Source organism: Prionailurus bengalensis, chromosome E3 (assembly GCF_016509475.1).
Source record: "Prionailurus bengalensis isolate Pbe53 chromosome E3, Fcat_Pben_1.1_paternal_pri, whole genome shotgun sequence".
Lineage (NCBI taxonomy): Eukaryota > Metazoa > Chordata > Mammalia > Carnivora > Felidae > Prionailurus > Prionailurus bengalensis.
In genome coordinates this window covers 10385794-10408525 of record NC_057357.1, presented here as the reverse complement: position 1 = coordinate 10408525, position 22732 = coordinate 10385794, and the positions used below count along the sequence as shown (strand labels likewise).

The window sequence follows — 22732 nt, the reverse complement described above, 5'->3', positions numbered from 1 at the left end:
CTCCAGGCTCTGAGCTGTCAGCACAGAGCCCAATGCGGGGCTCTAACCCACGAACCGTGAGATCATGACCTGAGCCGAAGTCAGACACTTAACCGACTGAGCCACCCAGGCACCCTGAAACATAACTTTAAAACAGTTCAATATAATCTACTAAAACTGAGAATACACATACTTTATATACGTGCACCAAAAGATTTAATACAAGAATGTCCATGGTAGCATTATGCATAACAGCTCCAAACTGGAAACCCCATGTCCCAACAAGAGGAGGAAACAATTGTGGTATATTCATATAACAAAAATGAACACAGCAAGAAAATGAAAGACTTGTTGCTACATGCAACAACATGGATGCATCTCACAAAGAAAATGGTGAGTGAAAGAAGCCACATACCAAAGAAAACATATTCTGGTCTCCATTTATATATCAATTTTTAAAACAGGGAAAATTATATGGTGCTAATATTCAAGAAGGAAGGAATGAGTATGAGAGGGCGTTCTGGGCGTTGAAAATTTACTGGGGCACCTGGGTGGCTCAGGTGGTTAAGCGTCTGACTCTTGATCTCTGCTCAGGATATGATCTCACGGTTCTGGAGTTCGAGCCTGGCATCAGGCTCTGCACTGATGGCAAAGAGCCTGCTTGGGATTCTGTCTCTCCCTCTCACTGCCCCTCCCCAACTTGTGCTCTCGCTCTTTCAAAATAACAAAGTTAAAAAAATAAAAAGAAAATGATTCATTACTTGACCTGGGTGGTGGTTACATGGAGCTAAACACTCACGATACTTGTTTTTCTACATTAGACTCTGATTTAAAAAAATATTTTCAACATGGATCATATGACACAGAATGCTATGCAATATATGATAAAAAAGGATGTTTTTCAAAAAAAGCACACGTGATGATCCCATTTGTGTAACAGAGACCAATAATTCTGTGTATTATCTGTGTTTGCATATAGCACGAATGTTAACAGGTACTACGGGACAGAGACTGGGACACCCAGGTCAGGGGAATTTTATTTTACTGAACACCTTTTTGAAACCAGGAAATGCACTACTTGCAGCAGGTATTACAAATTCCAACAAAAAGAGTACACAGTAAAAAGTTCCCCTCCTACAGCAATAGTTATTCCCAGTTTTTTATAAAATCTGTCAGAATTATTCTATGCACTTTAAAAGATTAAAGAAACCAGCAGCACAAACAACAGAGGATACCATAGACACAGTTCTGCACCTTGCTTTTGTCATGTATCTTTTAGATCATTCACATCAGCGCCTATTAAGGTACCTTATTCTTTTGGATAGTTACATAGTATTTCAACTTATGGAAATACTGTCATTCAACTCCCCCCCCCCCCCAAAGGCACATTTACATTGTTTCCAAGATTCTGCTGTTAAAATGCTACAATCAACATCCTTGTACATGTTTTCCAGTGTATATGTAGAATTAACTCCGAAAAGCAAGGCTGCTGGACCAAGGGCACCTGCATCTCTAATATTGGTAATTACCTGCCACACTGCCCTCTAGAGAACTGTATGAATTGACACTCCCACCAGCACTGCACAAGAAGACCGTTTTCACAAATACTTTCATGACTTTTATTTTACATTTAAATCCTGTTTCTCCAATATAGGAAAATCCGCCCAAACTCACTCATAAGAGACACAAATACTACTCCTCACCTAACTGGTAAAAATCCAAAGCTATGACAACCTTCATCTATTGATTACTATGGAAAAATGGTGACTCATACGATGCTGATGGGGATGCTAAACGGTACATACTCTAAGAAGGGGAAGTTAACAATATCTAGCAAAACTACACATGCATTTAACCTTTGGCCTGGAAATCTATATTCTGGGGAAGCTATCCTAAAAGTGTAAAGGCCAAAGTGTGAAATGACACATGAACTAGAGCATTGCCTGCAGCACCATCTGTCCCAGCATTAGATGGAAACAACCCAATGTTTGTCACCAAAGGGAAAGAGTAACTATGCAGGTGTAGAGGGAAAGACGAAGCAAGGCTCAAACTTGCACCTATCACTGCCTCAAAGGTTAGAAGGTGGGGTTTACAGATAGACATGGATTTGCATATGGTTTTGAGGAGAAACAAAAAAAACAGTGGAAGGACGATCAGAAAGTAATAAAACAGGAAGGGAACAACATGGAGTAGAAAGAGGTGGCAACTGGACTTCTGAGTGTATTTTGCTTTATCACACGTTCTTCGGACGATTTAAGTATTTTATTTTACATAATTAAAAGCAAACTGTATTCAAAAATAAAAGAAATCCCTAAAACATTAAAATATACTGAATAAACCTTACCGTATATCAAGTTGGTGCTGTAAATGAGAACACTGAATTCACATTACTTTATAACACGTATTTTGATTGTATATTCCCCAGTACCCATACAAGAATATATACTAACAACAAAATGAGTCACAAGTAATTCTTAAGCTGGTTTGTCTTATTGTTTGTAATGGCACTGATATCATTATTTTGAAATCGTGTGTACTAGGGACCAATCAAATAAGTAATCATGAAGCAACATTTTTTGTATAAGAATACATAAAAATATAAAATCAAAGAAATTACGTAAAAAGTTCTGTAATCCTAAATCTGAATTTGAAATATCAGTACAAACTAACGATTGAGCGTCCTCTTTCTAAAGGGTATGCATACCTTAATGGTCCTAGAGACTGTACCTACAAATATCATTTCCAACTCAAAGAAACCAAGGCTGTCTGAAAAAGAGACTTCAGTTTGAGTTGGAAATGTACACAAAGGATTTTTTTTTTTTTTTTTTTTTTAAGTTAAAAAGCACTGAAGTTATTTATCAAAAACTACTGGGGTAAGAGCACCTGTGTGGAGTCTGCTTGGGAGTTTCTCTCTCTGCCCCTCCCCTTCTCACGCTGTCTCACTCTCAAAATAAATAAACTTAAAAAAAATACTGTTTTTCACAAACTTGAAGGTTTGTGGCAACTCTTGCTTTTAGCAAGTCTATTGCTGCCATTTCCCCAACAGCATGTGCTCACTTCATGTCTCTGTCTCACATTTTGTAAGTCTAACAATATTTCCAACTCTTTATTATTATCCTATGTGTTATAATGACCTGTGATCAGTGATCCTCAATATTCTTACTGTAACTGTAACTGTCTTAGAACATCACAACCCATACCCGTGTAAGGTGGCAAACTGAACTGGTAAATGCATGTGTCCTGTTCCACCAACTGGCACTTCCCCCACCCTCTCTCCCCCTTTCCTCGGGCCTCCCTATTTGCCGAGATACAAAAGTATGGAAATCACACCAAGAACAAGCCTACAATGGCCTCTAAGTGTCCAAGTGAAAGGAAGAGTCGCATGTCTGACTTTCAAGCAAAAGCTACAAATGATCAAGCTGAGTGAGAAAGACAGGTCAAGAGCCGAGACACTGAAAGCTAGGCTTCTCGTACCCAATAACCAAGGTGTGAACGCAAAGGAAAAGGTACTGAAGAAATCAGAAGTGCTACCCTAAGGAACACACAAATGATAAAGTGAGGAGGCCTTCTTGCTGAGATGGAGGAAGTCTCAGTGGGCTGGACAGAAGACCAAACCAGCCACAACATTCCCTTAAGCCAAAGCCTCATCCAGAGCAAGACCCAGCTCCTCAATTCAACGAAGGTTTAGAGGTGAGGAAGCTGAAGCAAAGTCTGAAGCCAGCAAAGGCCAACTCAATGAGGTTTAAGGGAAGAAGCTGTCTGCACAACAAGGCAAAGCAGCAAGTGCTGATGGAGAAGCTGCAGCAAAGTTATCCAGAAGATCCAGCTAAGGTCATTAATGAAGGCGGCTCCACCAATCAACAGATTTTCAGTACAGAGAGCCTTACGTTGGAAGAGGCCATCCAGGACTTCTGTAACTATAAAGTCGGTGCCTGGCTTCAAAGCTTCAAAGGACAGGCCGACTCTCTTGTCACGGGTGAATGCAGCTGGTGACTTCAAGTTGAAGCCAGTGCTCACTGACCGTTCTGAAAATCCTAGGGCCCTTAAGAATTATCCTAAATCTGCGCGTTGTGATGATTACGTGAGGAAAGTTACGTAAAGTGCTCAGCACAGGGCCTATCACAGAGTAAGTGTTCCAGGTAAAGGTTATTATTTAATATTCTTTGTATTCCCACGGCTGCTCTGGCTTAGGCCTTCATCTTTCATTTGTATTACCCTAAGAACCTTCTGGATTATCTTATCTCAAAAACGGTCTCCTCTCAAAAATCTTTCACACATGCCTTATTTTTTTTTCTAGCTACTATATATAGGGTGTCCACTACTGACAGGCACTGTGATGGGCATTTTCCAAGCATTGCCCTCAACCTTTGTAATAATCTTTTGGAGATGAAAAGGTTTAAGTGACTTACCCGCCCAAGGCCCTATAGGGACTAAGAGTCAAGAGTCAAGATTTGAACGCAAGTCTGTCTGGTAGCAAAGCTTGCTCTGTTCCCTAGACCACACTACTTCCTCTTACTAAGAAAGAATCGCAAATTTTTCTAAAAAAGAAATTTTTTTAATGACAATATTTTAAAAAACTTTCACTAAATTCTCAATGACAATAGGGTGAATTTCTTTTCTAAGACCCAGTGCAGTCGGGACTGAATCTACCTTTTCAATTAAATTAGTATCATCTATGGAATTCTTCATCCTTTTGTCTATTTGTCTGCAATACTGGCTGTTTTGTGCCACATGCCCTGGCTTGCTTTCTGGGCTTTCTAGTCCATCCCTGGGTCTACCGTTACCGTTCACGGGTTTGTATCTTCTGTTTAGCTTAGAGGTAACCCCAATATCTGACAAACAGAAGGTGCCTAGTAAACACTGGCTAATCAACTAATTAATGCTTGGAACGCATTTCTCCCATAGCACAGGATGAACGTACCTGAGAGAAACCTCGAGAAGAACTGTAAGAACTGGTAATGGCGTTGCGGCTGGAGCTAGGGATGCCACCTGTGTACGTGCTTGTCAAGGAGCTCATGGAAGAGGTGCGGGATCTCTTATTCAAGTGGTCATCTGAGCTCTGGGAATTGAGACCTCTTTTCAGAGAGCCAGGCCTAATACAAGAGAAAAGGACAGTGAGGTGCGCAAGGCAACATTCTTTGAAGGCTTTCATCCGTGGCCATAAAATGTTTCTTAAATAAACTTAATAAAAAAGGATAAGGCTCTTAATATTACTGTTACCACTTCAGCTAAATATCTCTGACAAAGGCAGGAAGGGAAAGCCAAATATTTAAAAAGTGAAATGTAGGATTCCACTTAAATAATATTTTAGAAAAAAAAATATTTTAGAAAATGCACAAAAAGCAGATCAGTGGATGCCTGGGGATAGAGGCAGGACTGGAGGGAGGTGCTACTAAGGGGCACGGGGAAACTTGTGAAGGTGACAGTTATGTTTATTACCTCGATTGTGGCAATGGTTTAGCAGGTGTATACATGTCAGAACTTATCAAAAACTGTACACTTTAGACAGGCACAGTTTATTATAAATGTCAATTATACTTCAACAAAGCTATTAAAAAAAAAAATCAGAGTTAAGAGGAACCAACCAATTTTTCTAAGCTTCTAACCGAAACAAAAATTCTCTAAACATCTTTCTTGTAGAATAGTCATCCAACATTTGTTACAATGTAGAAAACTCACGATCTCCTACAGTGATGACTGTTAGCCACTCTTACACGGGATGGAGGAAATGTATTTCCCCTAAGGTCCACCTATTTCACCAGGGGACTCCCATCTGGAGCCAAACCAAGCGACTGTTTTCCTTCTTTTTTTCCATGCGACTGTCCTTGAGGTTCTTGAAGACCATTAGCCTCCCCTCCCTCATTTCCTTATTCTCCTTGAGATTTTTCTCCTTTGGGTTAGTACTTTAAAAACCCATTCATGTGCCACCGCCACCCCTTAACATCTTATAATTGCTTCACGTGGAATGAATGTCAGGTTGTGCTTATCTTCTCTTACCGTGTAGGACATCGAAGCAAGCACAGCACTGCACGGATGATCTGAACAGAATTAAGGGAAGCAGGACTGCCTCTCACCTGCTCCATGCTAATCTTTGTTCTTTTGTCAGTACAGACTAGGAGCACATCCGCTCTTCTGACAGCCTTATCATACTACTAACTCAATAAGCATGTAAGTCACCCCAAGTACCTCACCAATTTCTAAGCCACTTTCCCTCCTATCCAATTCTTCCTTAAATATACTTCAACTCACACGTACAAACTTAACATTTATCTTAAATTCTACACTGTTGCATTTTATCCACTGCACAAACCTGTTTACATATGTGGTTAAATACATTTACAAACTCTTAGCCTTACCATATTTTATCCATAGTAATGAAAAAATATTAGAAGAAATTAGATGATACTGTGGCACATTACTCAAAATGTTCCTCTCCAATTTCAAAGATTTGAACCTGAATTAATAAAGCATCACAAAAAAGCACAGAGTAAAATCTACAGGAAAACAGCTCTGAGGGTTCCCTTTCCCCAACAGTCTATCTCATTCAGATAAGAGTCTCACTTACTTAGGCACAAAAGCAGCAGGAACTCCATTAGCCACCAGGGGCTCAAATGCTGAATGTCCACTCCCACTGCTATCATGGCGCCTGTGACAAATCAAAAAACCCTCAATTAAATGAAATGACTGTTGTTGTTTTTTTTTTCTTAGAGTATCTTCTCATATTCCTGGAACCTTATACTAGTTCCATGGCATATAAGTTCCACGCTAGATAAGGAAAAGTTGCTTCAAATCCTAAAGATTCTGAAAGGTAAATTTACTCTAAGATTGTCCTCATAGCAAGGGAAGTATAAACATGCTTCAAGACCTTTTGACCTTATTAAGGTGTATCAATTAATTGCTAACTTCTCTCCAAAGTTTTACAATCACAAATTTGATACTCTACCATCCACAGATTAAAAACAAAAAACCAATGAACACTTTAGGGACCAACCCACACACCGCATAGTGTTCTAAAGGTTAATATGGCAAATCCGTTAGGGAAAAATGTCATATAACACACATAAGAAGGACCTATGCATGGTGCCCATAATCACCACTTACTCCAAGTGTGAGAAAGATAACAGGGTCTTCAGTTATATAGGCTCATGGGGTGAAGAAAAATTGTAACTGGAGAACAAGGGAGACCTACTGGGAATATAAAAAAAAAGAGTCCTTCTCCTGCCTCCAACCCCCACTCGCCACCCCTGCTTAGCCAGCTAACATTAGTTCAAAGTGCTCACCTGTAAATCATCTCTCCATCATATCTTCCCACATCACATAAAACACTTCCACTTATTAATATTTCCCTACCTAATTTTCCACTGGCAGTATCAAAGATGGCCATCTTTGAACTTGTAGGAGATGAAAAATCTAGTCTAGGTAATAGAAACAATATATTTAACAAGTATGGGGTCCACTGTCTCCTCAGAGTGCTTCCTTGTCTAATATAAAGAAAACCCCCCTTCTAATTAGTCTGTTAGATCCACCCTGTTGTTTCTTCTTTTTTTTTTTTTTTTGTTTTTTAACCTCTAGACACAATCTAGAATTCCTCATCGTCTTATCCAAGTCCCATGGGAACTCCATCTTGCTCGCTGCCCTATCCACAGTACCTGCAGTAGGCCCTGGCAAAAAGAAGGTGCTCAATCTGTTGAATTAAAAGACTGGAATCCTGAACTGATTCTTGGAAAGCCTTAAGCAGTTCTGCATCCTAACTAGTGACTTCAGCCTCTACTCTTTCCACACTCAGGAGACAGACTGTTTATTCCATTTTCATTAAGATATCAGAAATCAAACAATGAAATTGGTTTTACTCTCATTACTGATAAATCTACCACATTCCAGTCATCACCCTTCTCTGCTAAATGTTTCTTCAGCAAAAGTAAGACATTTGAAATGGGGGTTACCCAAATAACTGAACAACACAAGCTGGTGAGGGAAAGATTGTTAGCATTCTCTCTAAAAAATAAGATTCAGCACATTTGTATCAAAAGTATGAGGCTAACATGGCTAACAGCTGTCCGCTTATCTCTGGCACTTATGGAAAAGGTAAATTATAAAGTTTAACTTGTATCTTAGAAAACTAAGAACATTAAAGCCCTTGTTACCAAGCTCTTCCACAGAAGCCAAAGAAGCCTACTATAAATATAAAGCTCACAAACTGGAGTTGGCCTTTGTATCTTTTTGGCAATGATCTGTATTTCAACAAATCACAGGAGTCCATGTGGGAGGCCTGTTTAATACTCTGCTGGGCTGGTTACCTTCTTTTATTTTCCTGGCTATCAAAAAATATTTGGTCTTCTTCCTCCACCGTCCTTTTCTTTCTCTCCTTGAGGGCACTCAGTACAGTTTCCTTTGCACATGGGTCTGGGGCATTATTTGATGGTGAGGACAGTGTGGAGTTGATTATCTGCTCTGGTCTGTAAGGAAAGATAATATTCTAGCATCAACACATTTTAATAACCATGTCAGGGACAGTAGAGTGGCTCAGTTGGTTAAGCTTCTGTCTTGGCTCAGGGCATGATCTCACGGTTCGTGGGCTCTCTGCTCTCTCACATCGAGCTCTCTGCTGTCAGCACATAGCCTGCTTCAGATCTTCTGTCCCTGTCTCTCTCTGCCCCCCCGCCTTCACTCTCTTTAAAAAATAAATGAACGTTAAAAAAATAAATAATCATGCCATACAGCACAGACTTCAGCCGCTGGAAATCAGAAGCTAACCGATAAGCAAACGTATCCACTGATAGAAACTGCCCCTAGCAATTAAAGCTACAGCCTAAGGCCAAAACAAAACAAACATAAAAAAACTGTTCAAGGACCAGATTTAGGGATTTCTCATTCAAATAAGCAGTTTCTTCCCTTTTATGCTTTACATTTGTTTTATCAGAGGAGTAGCTATAGAAGAATAAGTGGAAATAAATCGGAGTTCATTCTGCCAGCAGTAATACTCACATTGGCGAACGAGCCAATTTACTATCCGGAGGAGCAATCCTCACTGTCACTGGGCTGCACACCATTTTGGAATTACGAGCAGATAGCACAGTCTTCTTGTGATAACCATTCCAGCACACTGTAGGAAGTACCCCCAGAAGGGAATATTGGGCCTGCTGGATTGGGTATCGTCTTCGAGGTGTTATGACAAACCGGTTTGATAAAGTCCCACAATCCCTATGGAGAATGGGAGACACACTACAGAATCAAAGAAGCTTAAAAGAATTGCAGAAAACGTAGACTCCTAAAGCATCACGTGGGTTCGGTTATTTTCCAGAGAGCTCGGACCGCTTTTTGAGCCACACAAAACAGCATTTTTATGGCAACGTTCCCCCATTCCATCTAAGGGTGGCAAGTGGCAGCTGTTGAACAGCTGTCCCTACAATGGACTTCAACAATTTTGAGAGGGAAATTGAAAACCCTGCCCACACAAGGAAAACTACAATGGAAGGAAAGTGCATGTTAGGGCATGCCAGGCGGCACTTTTCAAGAATTCTCAAAGCATTTCAGTTTTTTATGCTGAGTCATAAGTAATATACACCCAAAGTCAAACATTTTTACCACCTAAAGTTGATCTTTCAACTACATGTGTTTATCCATAATCTAATATTTTCACCAAAGTTTTGGATTTCCTTGTGTCACTCAGCTATTGGGACTAAATGGAAATGCCTCTTTGATATTTATCATCAAATTTTATCAAAGAGGGGTCTCCTGGGAACACCGCTTTGATGTACTTCCCTTACTGGTCGAAAGGAAAAAATGTAACAAAATATACGATCTAAACTATTCTTGAAAGAACAAGATATTTTCACCAGAAGTGGGATATTTTAGTAGCTTATTAAGTATCCTGCGAAATCCATGCCGTATTAAAATTAAGTTTTAAAAACTGTAAGGAAGGAAACAGCTCTGCCATCACATCTCATCCCAAAGGTTCAAGGAGGGCAGGAGGCGGCTGACACACACCAAGGTGTTTAAAGAGGACAAAGCGACACAGAATCCACTTTGACTTAACGAAAAAGAAAATCGGATTTAAAAGTTAAGCCCTCAATTCAAAGCTGGTCGACAAAGAGGAGGGTCTGGGGAAGGTGAGCGTATCTTACCGGTGGGAAGGCCTCCTCGAGGGTCGGAGAAGAGGAGTGGGGAGAGAAGGGTGAATGTGGTGAGCGCGATGCGCCGAGTGCGCTGGCGACGCGGCGCGCGCGGACGCGCAGCGGCGGCCAGGCCTCTCCAGCAGGTCCCTGGCCTCCGGGGCGGGGACAGGCTGCGGGGGGCCGGGCTTGCCCAGGTAACTGCCCATGAGGAGCAGTTCGGCCGGGTCGGGTCCTTCGAGCGGGCTCCGCGGCTCTAGGAGACTTCCGTTCACCGCCGACTTGGCCGGAGGCGAAGCGTGCAGTGCTCGCTGACGCCGCGCGCTCCGAACGAGCGAGGAGAGGGCGCGCGAACCTCGGGGCTCGCGGCTCAGTCCCCACCAGGCCGCGGTGGCCCCCACGGCCAACCAGGCCAGCGCCGCCGCCGCCGGCACCAGGTACAGCACGAGGCCGAACAGCGACAAGCCAAGGAGCGCCGCCCCGGCCGACCCACCGCAGCCCCCGCTCCGGCCCCGGCCGTCCCTGGCGCTCGCTATCGGCCGCCGCCGCTCGCCTCCGCCAGCCGCCGCAGCCGCCGGAGACATCGCGGCTCCGCGCCGCGGAGAAGACTTAAATATCCCAGCGTGCACCGCGCCGCGCGCCGCGTCATCGCGCGCCGGCTGCGTCACTGCGCGCGCGACCCGGACGCGCTACCGCCGCGGGCAACGCCGCTGCTGCCCGGCAACGCGCTAGACCCGACGCAGCTCGGCAAAGGCGGTCTCGCAGAAACGCGGTGCTCGTCTTCTTGCGGGTTCCGCGCGTCCACCGCACCGCACCGCACCGCACCCCACCCATACCGAGGTGAGCCTGTGGAAGAGTCGCGTTAAGAATAAAAGCTCCGGAAAGCGACGTGATGTTTGATCCATGTTATTTTCTAGGGGACTAACGTCCCCGGAACAGTGTTACCAGAGGTAGTGAGCTTTTTCAGTTGCCCTGTTTACTGCCCAAGGGGGTTTATTTCTACAGCAACACTGAAATGCAAGACCAACCCAAACCAACCACCCTTGTTAAATGTTCATCTAATTCTAATAAATTCCCGCTCAAGCAGTCTAACAAAGAGTCTAACAGATTGCGGATCAAACCTTAAGCTGCGACCTGAGTCGGAGTTGCTGCCGTACAAATTGTTTCAGTGGTACAGTTATCTACCAAATTTCACATCGGGTCCAGAATCGGGGAGATTTTGAGGATTTGTGATCAATTTACCTATGTTAAATGTGGTGGTCTTAGAAAGTGGGCTCGTGGTTGTCGAGGGCTGGGGAGTGTGTTGGGGGTCGGAAAATGGAGACTGCTAAAAAGTAGAGTTTTCTTTTTGAAGGGCAACAAAATTTTTAAAATTAGATTATGGTGATTGTTGCAGAATCCTGTGAATTGTATGGCATGTGAATTGTATCTTAATAAAACCGCTGAAAACAAAACAAAGAAACCTTTAGTGGTCTGCCAATTCAGATTTTGAACTAGCTGAGCTTCCTGGACCATTCATTCACTCCACTGCTAATCTGCACTGAAGAGATGAAAGGGGAAAAGCCAGGGTCTCTGATCTCTACAAGCCTTCTCTTTAGTAGAGAAGAAATAGGTGTAAGTAGAAAGCTACAATACAGTGTGGCCAGTGTGGTAACAGACGCACAAAAGAGAGAGGGAATGATAAAGAAGTAGATAGGCTGGGAGGTGTTACTGGAGGGGAGAGAACTGGCTAAAGCAAGTTCAAGGCAAATACGGGAGCACTGTGCAGAGGCACAGAGATGGAAAGGAGTATGATACAAGAGTCTCCGAACAGTTCAACGTGGCTGGAGACTGGGAAGTTTGAGGGAATGAAGAGGTTGGAAAGATAGGCAGGACTCGGTAAAGATGCCTCTGGAGCAATTTGAAGAGATGAGAAAGGCACGCAGTTCTCCCCAACCCACTGCAAGGGCAATTCGGCTTCTGTTTGATTTCACATAAGACTTCATTTGACAAGCAAAGGGATGGGCTGTTATTTAGGAACAAATGTCAATAGCAGCAGCGGAATGGCAGGACAAAAGCCAAGCTGCAGTGAGTTAAACAATGAAATGGAAGACGAGGAAATGGAGGCAGTGACTGCAGACTTCCCATTCAAGAATTGGGATACTAAGGAAAAAGAAAGTATCTAGCTCAGCAAGGGTCCTTTAAATTATCATATATTACTGGAATTCAGAGGAAGAGCCAGACATAAAAGCCATCAGTGTATACATGTTGGGAGACTAAGATTACTTTGGAATTAATGTAGATTGAGAGAGGTCTGAGACCTGAGCCCCAGGGCACGCCAGTGTTTTCAAGTCGAAGAAATGGACACACAAAACCTGCAAATCATTTAGTAAAATACAGATAAGTATGACTACATTAAAATGTTAACACTCCTGTATGGGAAAAGACAACACAGGTGCCAAAAGAGAAGCTAATTAAGACAGAGGAAAAAAACCACTCTCATATAAGCAAATAAACCTCATATAAAAAAACACATAAATGAAATTTATAAGGAATCAGTAACAAAAAGACTCAAATGTAAAAAAGTACAAGTGATATAAAAATTAATTCATTGAATAGGAAACCCAAATAGGTAGTAATAATATATATGTACATGTATACATACGTGTATATGTATGTATACATACATGTTTAATCTCACTAGTAATCTAGGAAGGCTTTACAGTAGTAAAAATTTTGCATTCCTTTGCTCAAGGAGAAAAATTTAATGGTTCAACAAGATCAAATTGTGGCAAGAATGTGGAACAAGTGGAACTTACATACTGTTTGTGGATTCGTAAAACTATGATTTGGAGAGCAATTTGGCAATATCTAGTAAGAGTGAAGAAACAGGTACCTCCTAAGTGTGCAGTTCCACTTCTGGGTACAAAGACAGCCATTGCAGCATCATTTGCGTTACCGGCAATCTGAACAACCCTAAATGTCTAATGCCTACCAACCCAAGAACAGATGGACAGTGTATAATTCATATCATAAAATACTATAAAGTCCGCTGAAAAATTAACCACCTTTCTAGCCATAATTAAGTGATTCCAGGCCAGTCCTCCCACCATAAACAACTATAAAAATGGACAAAATTTATGAGGCAACTACTGTCAGACAGAGAACAACAGAAAGCTCAAGACTGATCCCTGAGAGGACGCTCCTGAGTGAGCCTTGAAAACCACCTAGTTCCTCTACTTGGGGACAATTGCCCAAGTTCAGTGCAGACAGCTAGAGTAGGGCTGAGGAGGCAAAAATCAGACTTCAGGATTGCTCAAATTGCTGGAAACCACTGGGCAGAGCAAGAGAAAGGAGGATGTCATGCAGACAGGGAGTTCCAGAAGTCTTTGTGGGAGTTCCCCAAAAATCTGTGGCTGAAGGCTGGAGTGATGGTTAATTTTATGTCTCAACTTGACTGGGGCTCAGTGTGCCCAGATATTTGGTTAAAGATTATTTTTGGGATGCCTGTGAGAGTATTTCTGGATGAGATTAACATTTGAATTGGTATACTAAGTAAAGAAGATTCCCCTTCCACAGGGGAATTGGTTGGTAAGCCTCAACCAATCTGTTGAAGACCTGCATAGAACAAAAGGCCTGGGTAAGAATTCTTTCTGCCTGGCTTTGAGCTGGAACGTCTGTCTTCTCTCCCCTACTTTCAGACTTGAACTTGGAACTCACTATCAGTTCTTCTGCTTCTTAGGCCTTTGGCCTTGGACTGAAACTATGCCCTTGGCTCTCCTGGGTCCCCCCAGCTTGTTGACTATAGATCTTGGGACTTCTCAGCCAATTCCTAATAATACTGTGTGTGTGTGTGTGCACGCGTGTATCCATCCTATTGGCTCTGTTTCTCTGGAGAACCCTGAATAATATAGTTGGGCTGTATATGCACAGAGAGACCACCTGAGGATTACCAGAAAGCAAAGCACTAAATGGGTTAAGATTATAACAGAAATACTAGACTTAGAGCAATCCTGGGGTAAGAGCATTGCCAGGGGAGTTCTGGCCCTACCAAAATGGAGAGATCTCATAAATGCATTTTTAACATCCTTAGCATCCAGCTGAAACAGCAGAAAGGCTACAACTTGAGGTAAGGACCACAGTCTAGAGTAAGACCTACTCTAGGTCTGCCTTAATAAATTCTAAAATCAAACCATGACAAGATCCACAAGCAATGAGTTTGGAGGTTGAGTCTCACCAAGTTAGTGGGGCCGTATCTGTAAAAGCAAAACAAAAAACCAAGTGTAAACAAGTATAAGGTCATTAGCCAGTAATTACACTACCTGCCAAAACAAGAATCCATATATCTCATGGAGAGATAAGAGACTCCAGAGTATTGTTGACAGCATACAATATTCAATGAAAAGCCATTGAGACACACAAAGAAACAAAACAATGAGATCCATAGTCAAGAAAGAAAAAAAGCAGTATACAGAAATGAACCCAAGATGGTCTAAATGTTAGATTTAGCCAACCAAGATCTTAAAGTAACTATTATAAATACACCCAAAGAATTAAAGGAAAGTATGGTCTTAATGAGTAAACAGATAAGGAATCTGCAGAGAAATGGAAATTATAAGGAAGAAACTAACAAATACTAAAACTAAGCAATAATTGAAATTTTTTACCAGATAAGCTTAACATCAGATTGGAGACAGCAAAATGAAGTCAGTGGACTTAAAGACAGATCAGTAGAACTAATCTCATAATGAAGAGACCTTCCAGGACCTATGAAACAATATCAAATAGTCTACATATGTTGTGTAACTGGACTGTAACAAGGAAAAATGAGACTGGGGCAGGAGGAAATATTTAAAAGATAATGTCTGAATTTCCCAAATGTGATGAAATTGTAACATAAAGATCCATGAAGTTGAACAAACTACAAAGCAACTGGGGCGCCTGGGTGGCGCAGTCGGTTAAGAGTCCGACTTCAGCCAGGTCACGATCTCGCGGTCCGTGAGTTCGAGCCCCGCATCGGGCTCTGGGCTGATGGCTCAGAGCCTGGAGCCTGTTTCCGATTCTGTGTCTCCCTCTCTCTCTGCCCCTCCCCCGTTCATGCTGTGTCTCTCTCTGTCCCAAAAATAAATAAACGTTGAAAAAAAAAATTAAAAAACAAACAAACAAAAAAAAAACAAAGCAACTAAGAGAATAACACAGCTTCCCATCAGAAACAAGGTAGGCTAGAAGATGACTAAGTTTCTTTTAAATGCTAGGGGTGTATTAGGAAGGTGCTGCCGCAGTGATGGGAAATAATCAGCCTTATTCTGAGTACTGCTCTGGACCTACCTTATAAATCATTAAAGCAAAACCTAAAAGGATCAAACTATTTTCAAGGATCTTAACTGCATCCCAAAACGAAGTTTAAGAAATGTACAGGGATAAAAAAATGACCAGTACTCAACATGATAAAATTCACAGTGTCTAGCATCCAAACAAAGATTATCAGGAATATAAACAAGCAGGAAAACACGACTCACCAAGAGAAGAGTCATCAATCAGAACTGACCCAGAACTGACACACATGTTAAAATTATCAGAGGACAATGAAAGTTGTTTTAACTGTATTTCATATGTTCAAAAAGATAACTACAGATATGGAAAAATATAAGAAATAATGGCCTCAAACTTCCCAGACATAATGAAAAATATACATCCACACATCTGAAGCTCAACCTCAAGTACAAGAAACAAAGAGAACTATAACAAGTCACATGGTAATGTCACATCATAACCAAATTGTTCAAAACCAGTGCCACAGGTAAGACCCTAAAGACAGCTAGAGATAGAACACATGTCACTTACAGAGGAACAAAGATAAAGGTAATAACCAAATTTCTTGTTGGAAACAATGCAAGAGAGAAGACAGGAGAGTAACAACATCAAAGTACTAAGAGAAAAAACTAAATCTAGAGTGATATATATACCTGGTGAAAATATCTTTAAAAAAAAATTTTTTTTTCAACGTTTATTTATTTTTGGGAGAGAGACAGAGCATGAACGGGGGAGGGGCAGAGAGAGAGGGAGACACAGAATTGGAAACAGGCTCCAGGCTCTGAGCCATCAGCCCAGAGCCTGATGCAGGGCTCGAACTCCCAGACCGCGAGATCGTGACCTGGCTGAAGTCGGACGCTTAACCGACTGCGCCACCCAGGCGTCCCAGAAAATATCTTTTTTTAAAAGAGGTCTTCAGACATACAAAACTAACAGTATAATTTAGTGTCAGTGTCAAACTAACAGTATAAGAAATGTTATAAACAGTAAAACAATATAAACAAGTGAAAACAGTATAAGAGATGTGCTTCAGGGAGAAGGAGAATAATTCCAGATGGAAACCTGGATCTACACAAAGGAATGAAGAGCACTGGAAATGGTAACTACATAGGTAGATATTTATGACTCCCCCCCCATTATTTAAATCTCTTTAAGACATAATTGAGTGACATAAGCAAAATGGCAGAGTAGACAGCTTCAAGCTCCCAGCCTCGAACAGAAACATCAAAAGCAAACAAATGAAAACAAAACAGAACACAAAACTAGCAGTAACTGTTAGAACCAACTTTATCAGCACTCTGGAAAACAATCAAAGGTTTACATCAATGAAACAAATGCTGAATCAAAAAAACTGCAATTTTAAATTTTTTTTTTCAACGTTTATTTATTTTTGGGACAGAGAGAGACAGAGCATGAACGGGGGAGGGGCAGAGAGAGAGGGAGACACAGAATCGGAAACAGGCTCCAGGCTCTAGGCTCTGAGCCATCAGCCCAGAGCCCGACGCGGGGCTCGAACTCACGGACCGCGAGATCGTGACCTGGCTGAAGTCGGACGCTTAACCGACTGCGCCACCCAGGCGCCCCAAAAACTGCAATTTTAAAGTGGTGGAAATCTTTGTAATGTTTTTACTTGCCCTTCTCCCACCTACTCCCCATCTTGGCAGTAATCTTCAAGACAGAAACCTGCATTCCTAGTGTGGGGACCTGGTTCCTGGTTCCACAAAGCACAGCAGACCTTATTTGCAAATTACTATGTATATCTGCTCTATATGGGGGCTACCTGAGGGAATGATGCAGGAACTCATCTCTATTTTGCCAAACTTGGAACTCATTCAGGCTGGAAAAACAGCGGGCACTGCTTGAAAACATTGCAAAGGAAACAAGCAACCACAGATGCATGGGAGCAAAAGGTTACAGTTGAGACACACAATGAACCACTGTTATGGACTGAATTTTGTTCCCCCCAAATTTATATGCTGTACCCCAATCCTCAATGTGACTCTATTTGGAGACAGGTTCCTTAAAGAGGTAATTAAATTTCATTGAGGTCATATGGGTGGAGCCCTAATCCAGCATGACCAGTGTCCTTATGAGAAGAGGTAGAGACCCCAGGGATGTCTGTGTACAAAGACCATGTAAGAACAGAGCCAGAAGACAGACAACTGCAACCAAGAGGATTCAGGAGAAGCCAGCCCTACCAACACATTGATCTTGGACTTTCAGCATCCAAGAACTGTGTAAAAATTAATTTCTATTGTTTAAGCCATCCAGTCTGTGGTATTTTGTTATGGCAATCCCCTAACAGATGAATACAGACTGACTAAAGTTTGGGAGGGAAATTGTGGGAGTTTCTATGGGAAATCAGGGCATTCATAACCACCCATGTATAACAGAGGATTTAGAAGGCCACATGCATGCCCAAGGCAAGATGCATGCTCAGAATGTATCTGACAAGACCGAAGTTTTCACTTTGGCCTGATCCTAGATCAGTGTAGGCCTGGACAAGTGTTGAAGAAAAGCTGCAGCATGGAGGCAATCCACAAAGACTAGAAGTGGGTTTTTTTTCCCGTCCATATTTAGCTTCTGGTATTCAAGGAAATCTCTGTCAAAACATTAGCTGGATACAAGTCAACATGACAGACTTCAGCAATCACACATGACAATGATACAGTTTGCAAAAATAGTTTGGAAAAGACACTAAATAAGAGGACTATTACAACCTTCAGTGATTTAACAGTGATTTAATTTTTACAAACCCCAGCAAACAGCAAGGCAGGGGGAGATCAGATTTCCAGAGTTACTATATCATTTTATACAAATGTCCAGGTTTCGATGACAATCACAAGTCATGCAAAGGAACAGAACAGTGTGGTCCACTCAAGGTAACAAAAATAAACTGGCACAAATTGGCCCTGAGAATTTCCAGACCTTGGACTTAACAAAGACTTTATTTTATTTTATTTTTTTAAAATTTTTTTTCAACGTTTATTTATTTTTGGGACAGAGAGAGACAGAGCATGAATGGGGGAGGGGCAGAGAGAGAGGGAGACAGAATCGGAAACAGGCTCCAGGCTCCGAGCCATCAGCCCAGAGCCTGACGCGGGGCTCGAACTCACGGACTGCGAGATCGTGACCTGGCTGAAGTCGGACGCTTAACCGACTGCGCCACCCAGACGCCCCAACAGAGACTTTAAAAGAACAGTGTTAAATCTGCTCAAGAACTACAGGAAACTATGGGCAAAGAGCTAAAGGAAATCAGGGAAATGCTGTTTAAGCAAAATGAGAATACTAATAAAGAGATAACTTACAAAACGGAACCCAAAAAATTCTGGAGCTAAAAGTACATTAACTGAAATAAAACATTGATTAGATGGTTTCAAGAGCAGATGTGAGCAGGCAGAAGAATCACTAAACTTGACTGAAATTATCCAGTTCGAGAAGCAGAAAGAAAAAAGATTGAGAAAAAAATAAACAGAGACTAAGAGACCTGTGGGACAAAAACAAGAAGACGAACACATGCATTATGGGAGTCTCAAAGAAGAGAGAGAGAAAGGCAGAAAGAATATTTGAAGAAGTAATAGTGAAAACCTTCCATATTTGGTGAAAGATATTAGTCAGCAGATCCAAGAAGTCAACAAACTCCAAATAAAATGAGCTCAAAAAGATGCACGCCAATATACATTATAATCAAACTGTATAAAGACAAAGAGTCTTCAAGTGGTCATGATCGGGTTGGCAGACAAGAAAGAGGGCTTCCCCCTTCTATGGAAAGGGGGTACCCTCCTCCACGTGATTCCTACAGCAGTTCAAGCCACGGAGCACCAAGAGGTGGTGGCCGTGAAGGAAGCCGATCTGATAGAGGGGGAGGCAGAAGCAGGTATTAAAAGCAAACAAAACTTTGGACCAAAATCCCCGTTCAAAGAAACAAACAAAACAGTGGAACCTTTTCTGTCTGTCATAACTACCCAAGGACTACTAAAAGGAAAAATTGTGTTACCTTTCTTAAATTTCCTGTTAAATTCCCCTTCCATAATTTTTATGTTCTTGTGAGGGAAAAAAGTAAAATCTGTTAATCTTATTTGACTTTATGACATTGCTTTCAGTAAGCAAATGTTAAATGTGTTTAAGACTTGACTTGTGTACTAGTGTTGTAATTTTCCAAGTAAAAGTGTCCCTAAAGGTCACTTCCTATATCTTGATTTTTCCCAGTAAATGAGGCAAGCAATTCTAGGACCTTCCACAAACATCTAGCCATCTAAAATGGAGAGGTGGAATTCTTCTGCCTATACAAACAAGCTAGCTATTAGAGGGTGGTCGGGATATGCTACTCTTAGGATTTCAGAGTGTCTTCAAACTGAAATCTCCATGTTCTCAGTATGTAAAACCTGAGATCAGATGTTTTTATGTAAGGAAAGTGCTATTCACCCAGTAAATCCAAAAAAGCAAATGGATAATGCTGGCCATATTTTGCCTTTCTGACATTTCCTTGGGAATCTACAAGAACCTCCCCTTTCCCCTCCCCCAGTAAGACCATTTAAGTGTGTGTTAAGCAACTACAGAATACTAAGTAAAAAGTTTGGCCAAAACAAACCATGAAGCTGCAAAAAAAAAAAAAAAAAAAAAAAAAAAAAGACAGAGTCTTGAAAGCAGCAAGACAGAAGTGACTTGTCAAGTACAAGAGATCCTCAGTAAGATTACCAGCTGACTTACCACCTGAAACCAGAAGGCAGAGAGATGGTACATTGAAAGATACCTGCACTCCCATGTTTGCTACAGCATTATTTACAACAACCAAGATGTAGAAACAACCTAAGTGCCCATCAGTGGAAGGATGGATAAAAGAGATGTGGTATATGCATGCAAGGGGATACTATTTACCATCAGAAAAGGAAATCCTGCCACTTGAGACAACATGGATGCACCCTTAGGACATTATGCTAAGTGAGATAAGTCAGAGAAAGACAAATACTATATGATATTACTTATATGTGGAATCCAAAAAAATCCAAACTCCTAGAAACAGAGTAGAATGGTGATTACTGGACGCTGGAGGGTGGAGGAATCAAGGAGATGTTATTTTAAGTGCACAAACTTGCAACCAAGAGAAAAATGACTTCTGGAGATCTAACACACAACACAGTGGTTATAGTCGACAATACTGTATTATAAACTTCAAAGACTAGTACTTAATTGTTCTCAACCCAAAAGTGTTAATTATGTGACATGACAGAAGTCTTAGCTAAAGCTATGGTGGTAATCTTATTGCAATATACAAATACATCAAATCAACACACTGTTCACCTTAAACTTACACAGTGTTCTATGTTTACACCTCAATTTTTTTTTAAGTGGTAACAAATGCACTTGTCAACCAAGAATTTTATATCCAGGAAAAATTTCCTTCAAAAATTAAAAAGAAATTAACTTATTCATAGTTACAAAAACTGTGGAAATTTGATAACGCTAAAACCCCCATTTAACAAAAAATGCTAAAGTAAGTCCTTTTGATGGAAATGAAAGGATATGAGTAACTTAAAGCTGTATGAAAAAACAAAGATCTCTAAATGGGCATATACAAAAACCTTATTGTATTTTGGTTTGTAGTTCCATGTTTTATTTCTTACATGAAAGACAAATGCATAAAAAGTAATTGTAAATCTGTGTTATTGGCCACACCATATATAGTGATGTAATTTGTGACAACAATAATGGGTGGCAGAGCTGTATAGAAGCAGAATTTTTGTGTGCTTAAGTTGTTATCAATTCAAACTAGACTGTTATACATTTAAGATGATGAATGTAATTCCATGGTGACCACAAAGAAAATATTTTTAAAATACCTGCAAAAAGAAATGAGAGGGAATCAAAGTGGTTCACTATAAAAGAAAGTAACTAAATACAAAAGAAGGCAGTAATGAGAAAAAATGAAGAACAAAAAAAAAAGTATAACACATACAGGAAACAAATAGGAAAAAGGAAAAGAAAGCCTTCCTTATGAGTCACTGCTTTAAATATAAATAAAAAATCTCAGTCAAAAGGCAGTTTGGCAGAATGGAGAAAAAACATGATCCAACTAGGTGCTGTCTTCAAAAGACTCACATTAGATGCAAAGACACAAATAGGTTGAGAATCAAAGATTGGAAAGGAAAGATATTTCATGCTAACAGTAACCAAGAGAGACCTGGGAGTTGCAACCACACTAATTCCACACAAAAAAGACTAAGAAACTATTATAAGACAAAGAGACCTTATCTACTGATAAAAGGACCAATTTTATCAAGAAGATACAATAATTATAAACATACATGCAACAAAAACATAGTGCCTTGAATTATATGATGCAAAAAATTGAAGGAATTGAAGGAAGAAACAGACCGTTCTACAGTAACAGTCAATGTACTATTTTCAATGGATAGACTATCTACACAGAAGCTCAACAGGGAAATAGAGCACCTGAACAATACTATAAAACTACAGTGTACCCAACAACAGCAGAATACATATCCTTCTTAAATACACATGGAATATTTTCCAGAATATGGCATAAGTTAGACTACAAACTAAGTCTCCATAAATTTTAAAAGATTTTAATACAATGTATCTTCTCTGACCACAAAGGAACACAGGTAGAAATCAATAACAGAAGGAAAATTGAAAAAATGCACAAGTTGGTGGAAATTAAACTCTTAAACAATTAACACTCTTGAACAATGGGTCAAAGAAGAAATCACAAGGGAAATTTAAAAAGACAAATTCAAATGAAAAGATAACATAATTAAATCTTTGGGATGCTGTGAGGGTAGTGTTCATAAGGAAATGTATAGTTGTAAATGCCTACATTTTATGGGGCGCCTGGGTGGCGCAGTCGGTTAAGCGTCTGACTTCAGCCAGGTCACGATCTCGCGGTCTGTGAGTTCGAGCCCCGCGTCAGGCTCTGGGCTGATGGCTCAGAGCCTGGAGCCTGCTTCTGATTCTGTGTCTCCCTCTCTCTCTGCCCCTCCCCCGTTCATGCTCTCTCTCTCTCTCTCTCTCTCTCTCTCTCTCTGTCCCAAAAATAAATAAAAGTTGAAAAAAAAAATTTAAATCAGGGAAGATTTCAAATCAATAACCTAACTTTATACTATAGGGAACTAGAAAAAAAAAGCAAACTATGAGCAAAGCTATCAGAAGGAAATAATGATGATTAGAATGGAGATTAATGTACAGAATAGAAAACAACAGACAATCAATAAAAACCAAAAAGTTGGTTCTTTGGAAATATCAACAAAATGTGCAAACCTATAGACAGGCTGACAAAAAAAGAAGACACAAATAACTAAAATCGGAAATGAAAGTGGGAACACTACCAA

At 40.8% G+C, this 22732-nt stretch overlaps 1 protein-coding gene across 3 annotated transcripts in view; it reads right to left on the bottom strand.

Annotated features, from left to right (window-relative positions):
* The window catches only part of POM121C (POM121 transmembrane nucleoporin C), a 53807-nt gene that overhangs the window by 15223 nt on the left and 15852 nt on the right, over window positions 1–22732 (bottom strand). For 2 of the 3 annotated variants that reach the window (XM_043559838.1, XM_043559837.1), the window contains exons 3-6: window positions 8965–9180; window positions 8277–8435; window positions 6545–6625; window positions 4901–5072 (exon numbers count right to left, since the gene is read on the bottom strand). In XM_043559838.1, coding sequence (XP_043415773.1) covers window positions 4901–5072; window positions 6545–6625; window positions 8277–8435; window positions 8965–9029 — 477 coding nt within the window. In that variant the 5' untranslated portion in view covers window positions 9030–9180. Of the gene's footprint in view, window positions 1–4900; window positions 5073–6544; window positions 6626–8276; window positions 8436–8964; window positions 9181–10103; window positions 12597–22732 lie in introns of those variants that run through there. The other variant, XM_043559836.1, reaches the window with a different exon arrangement.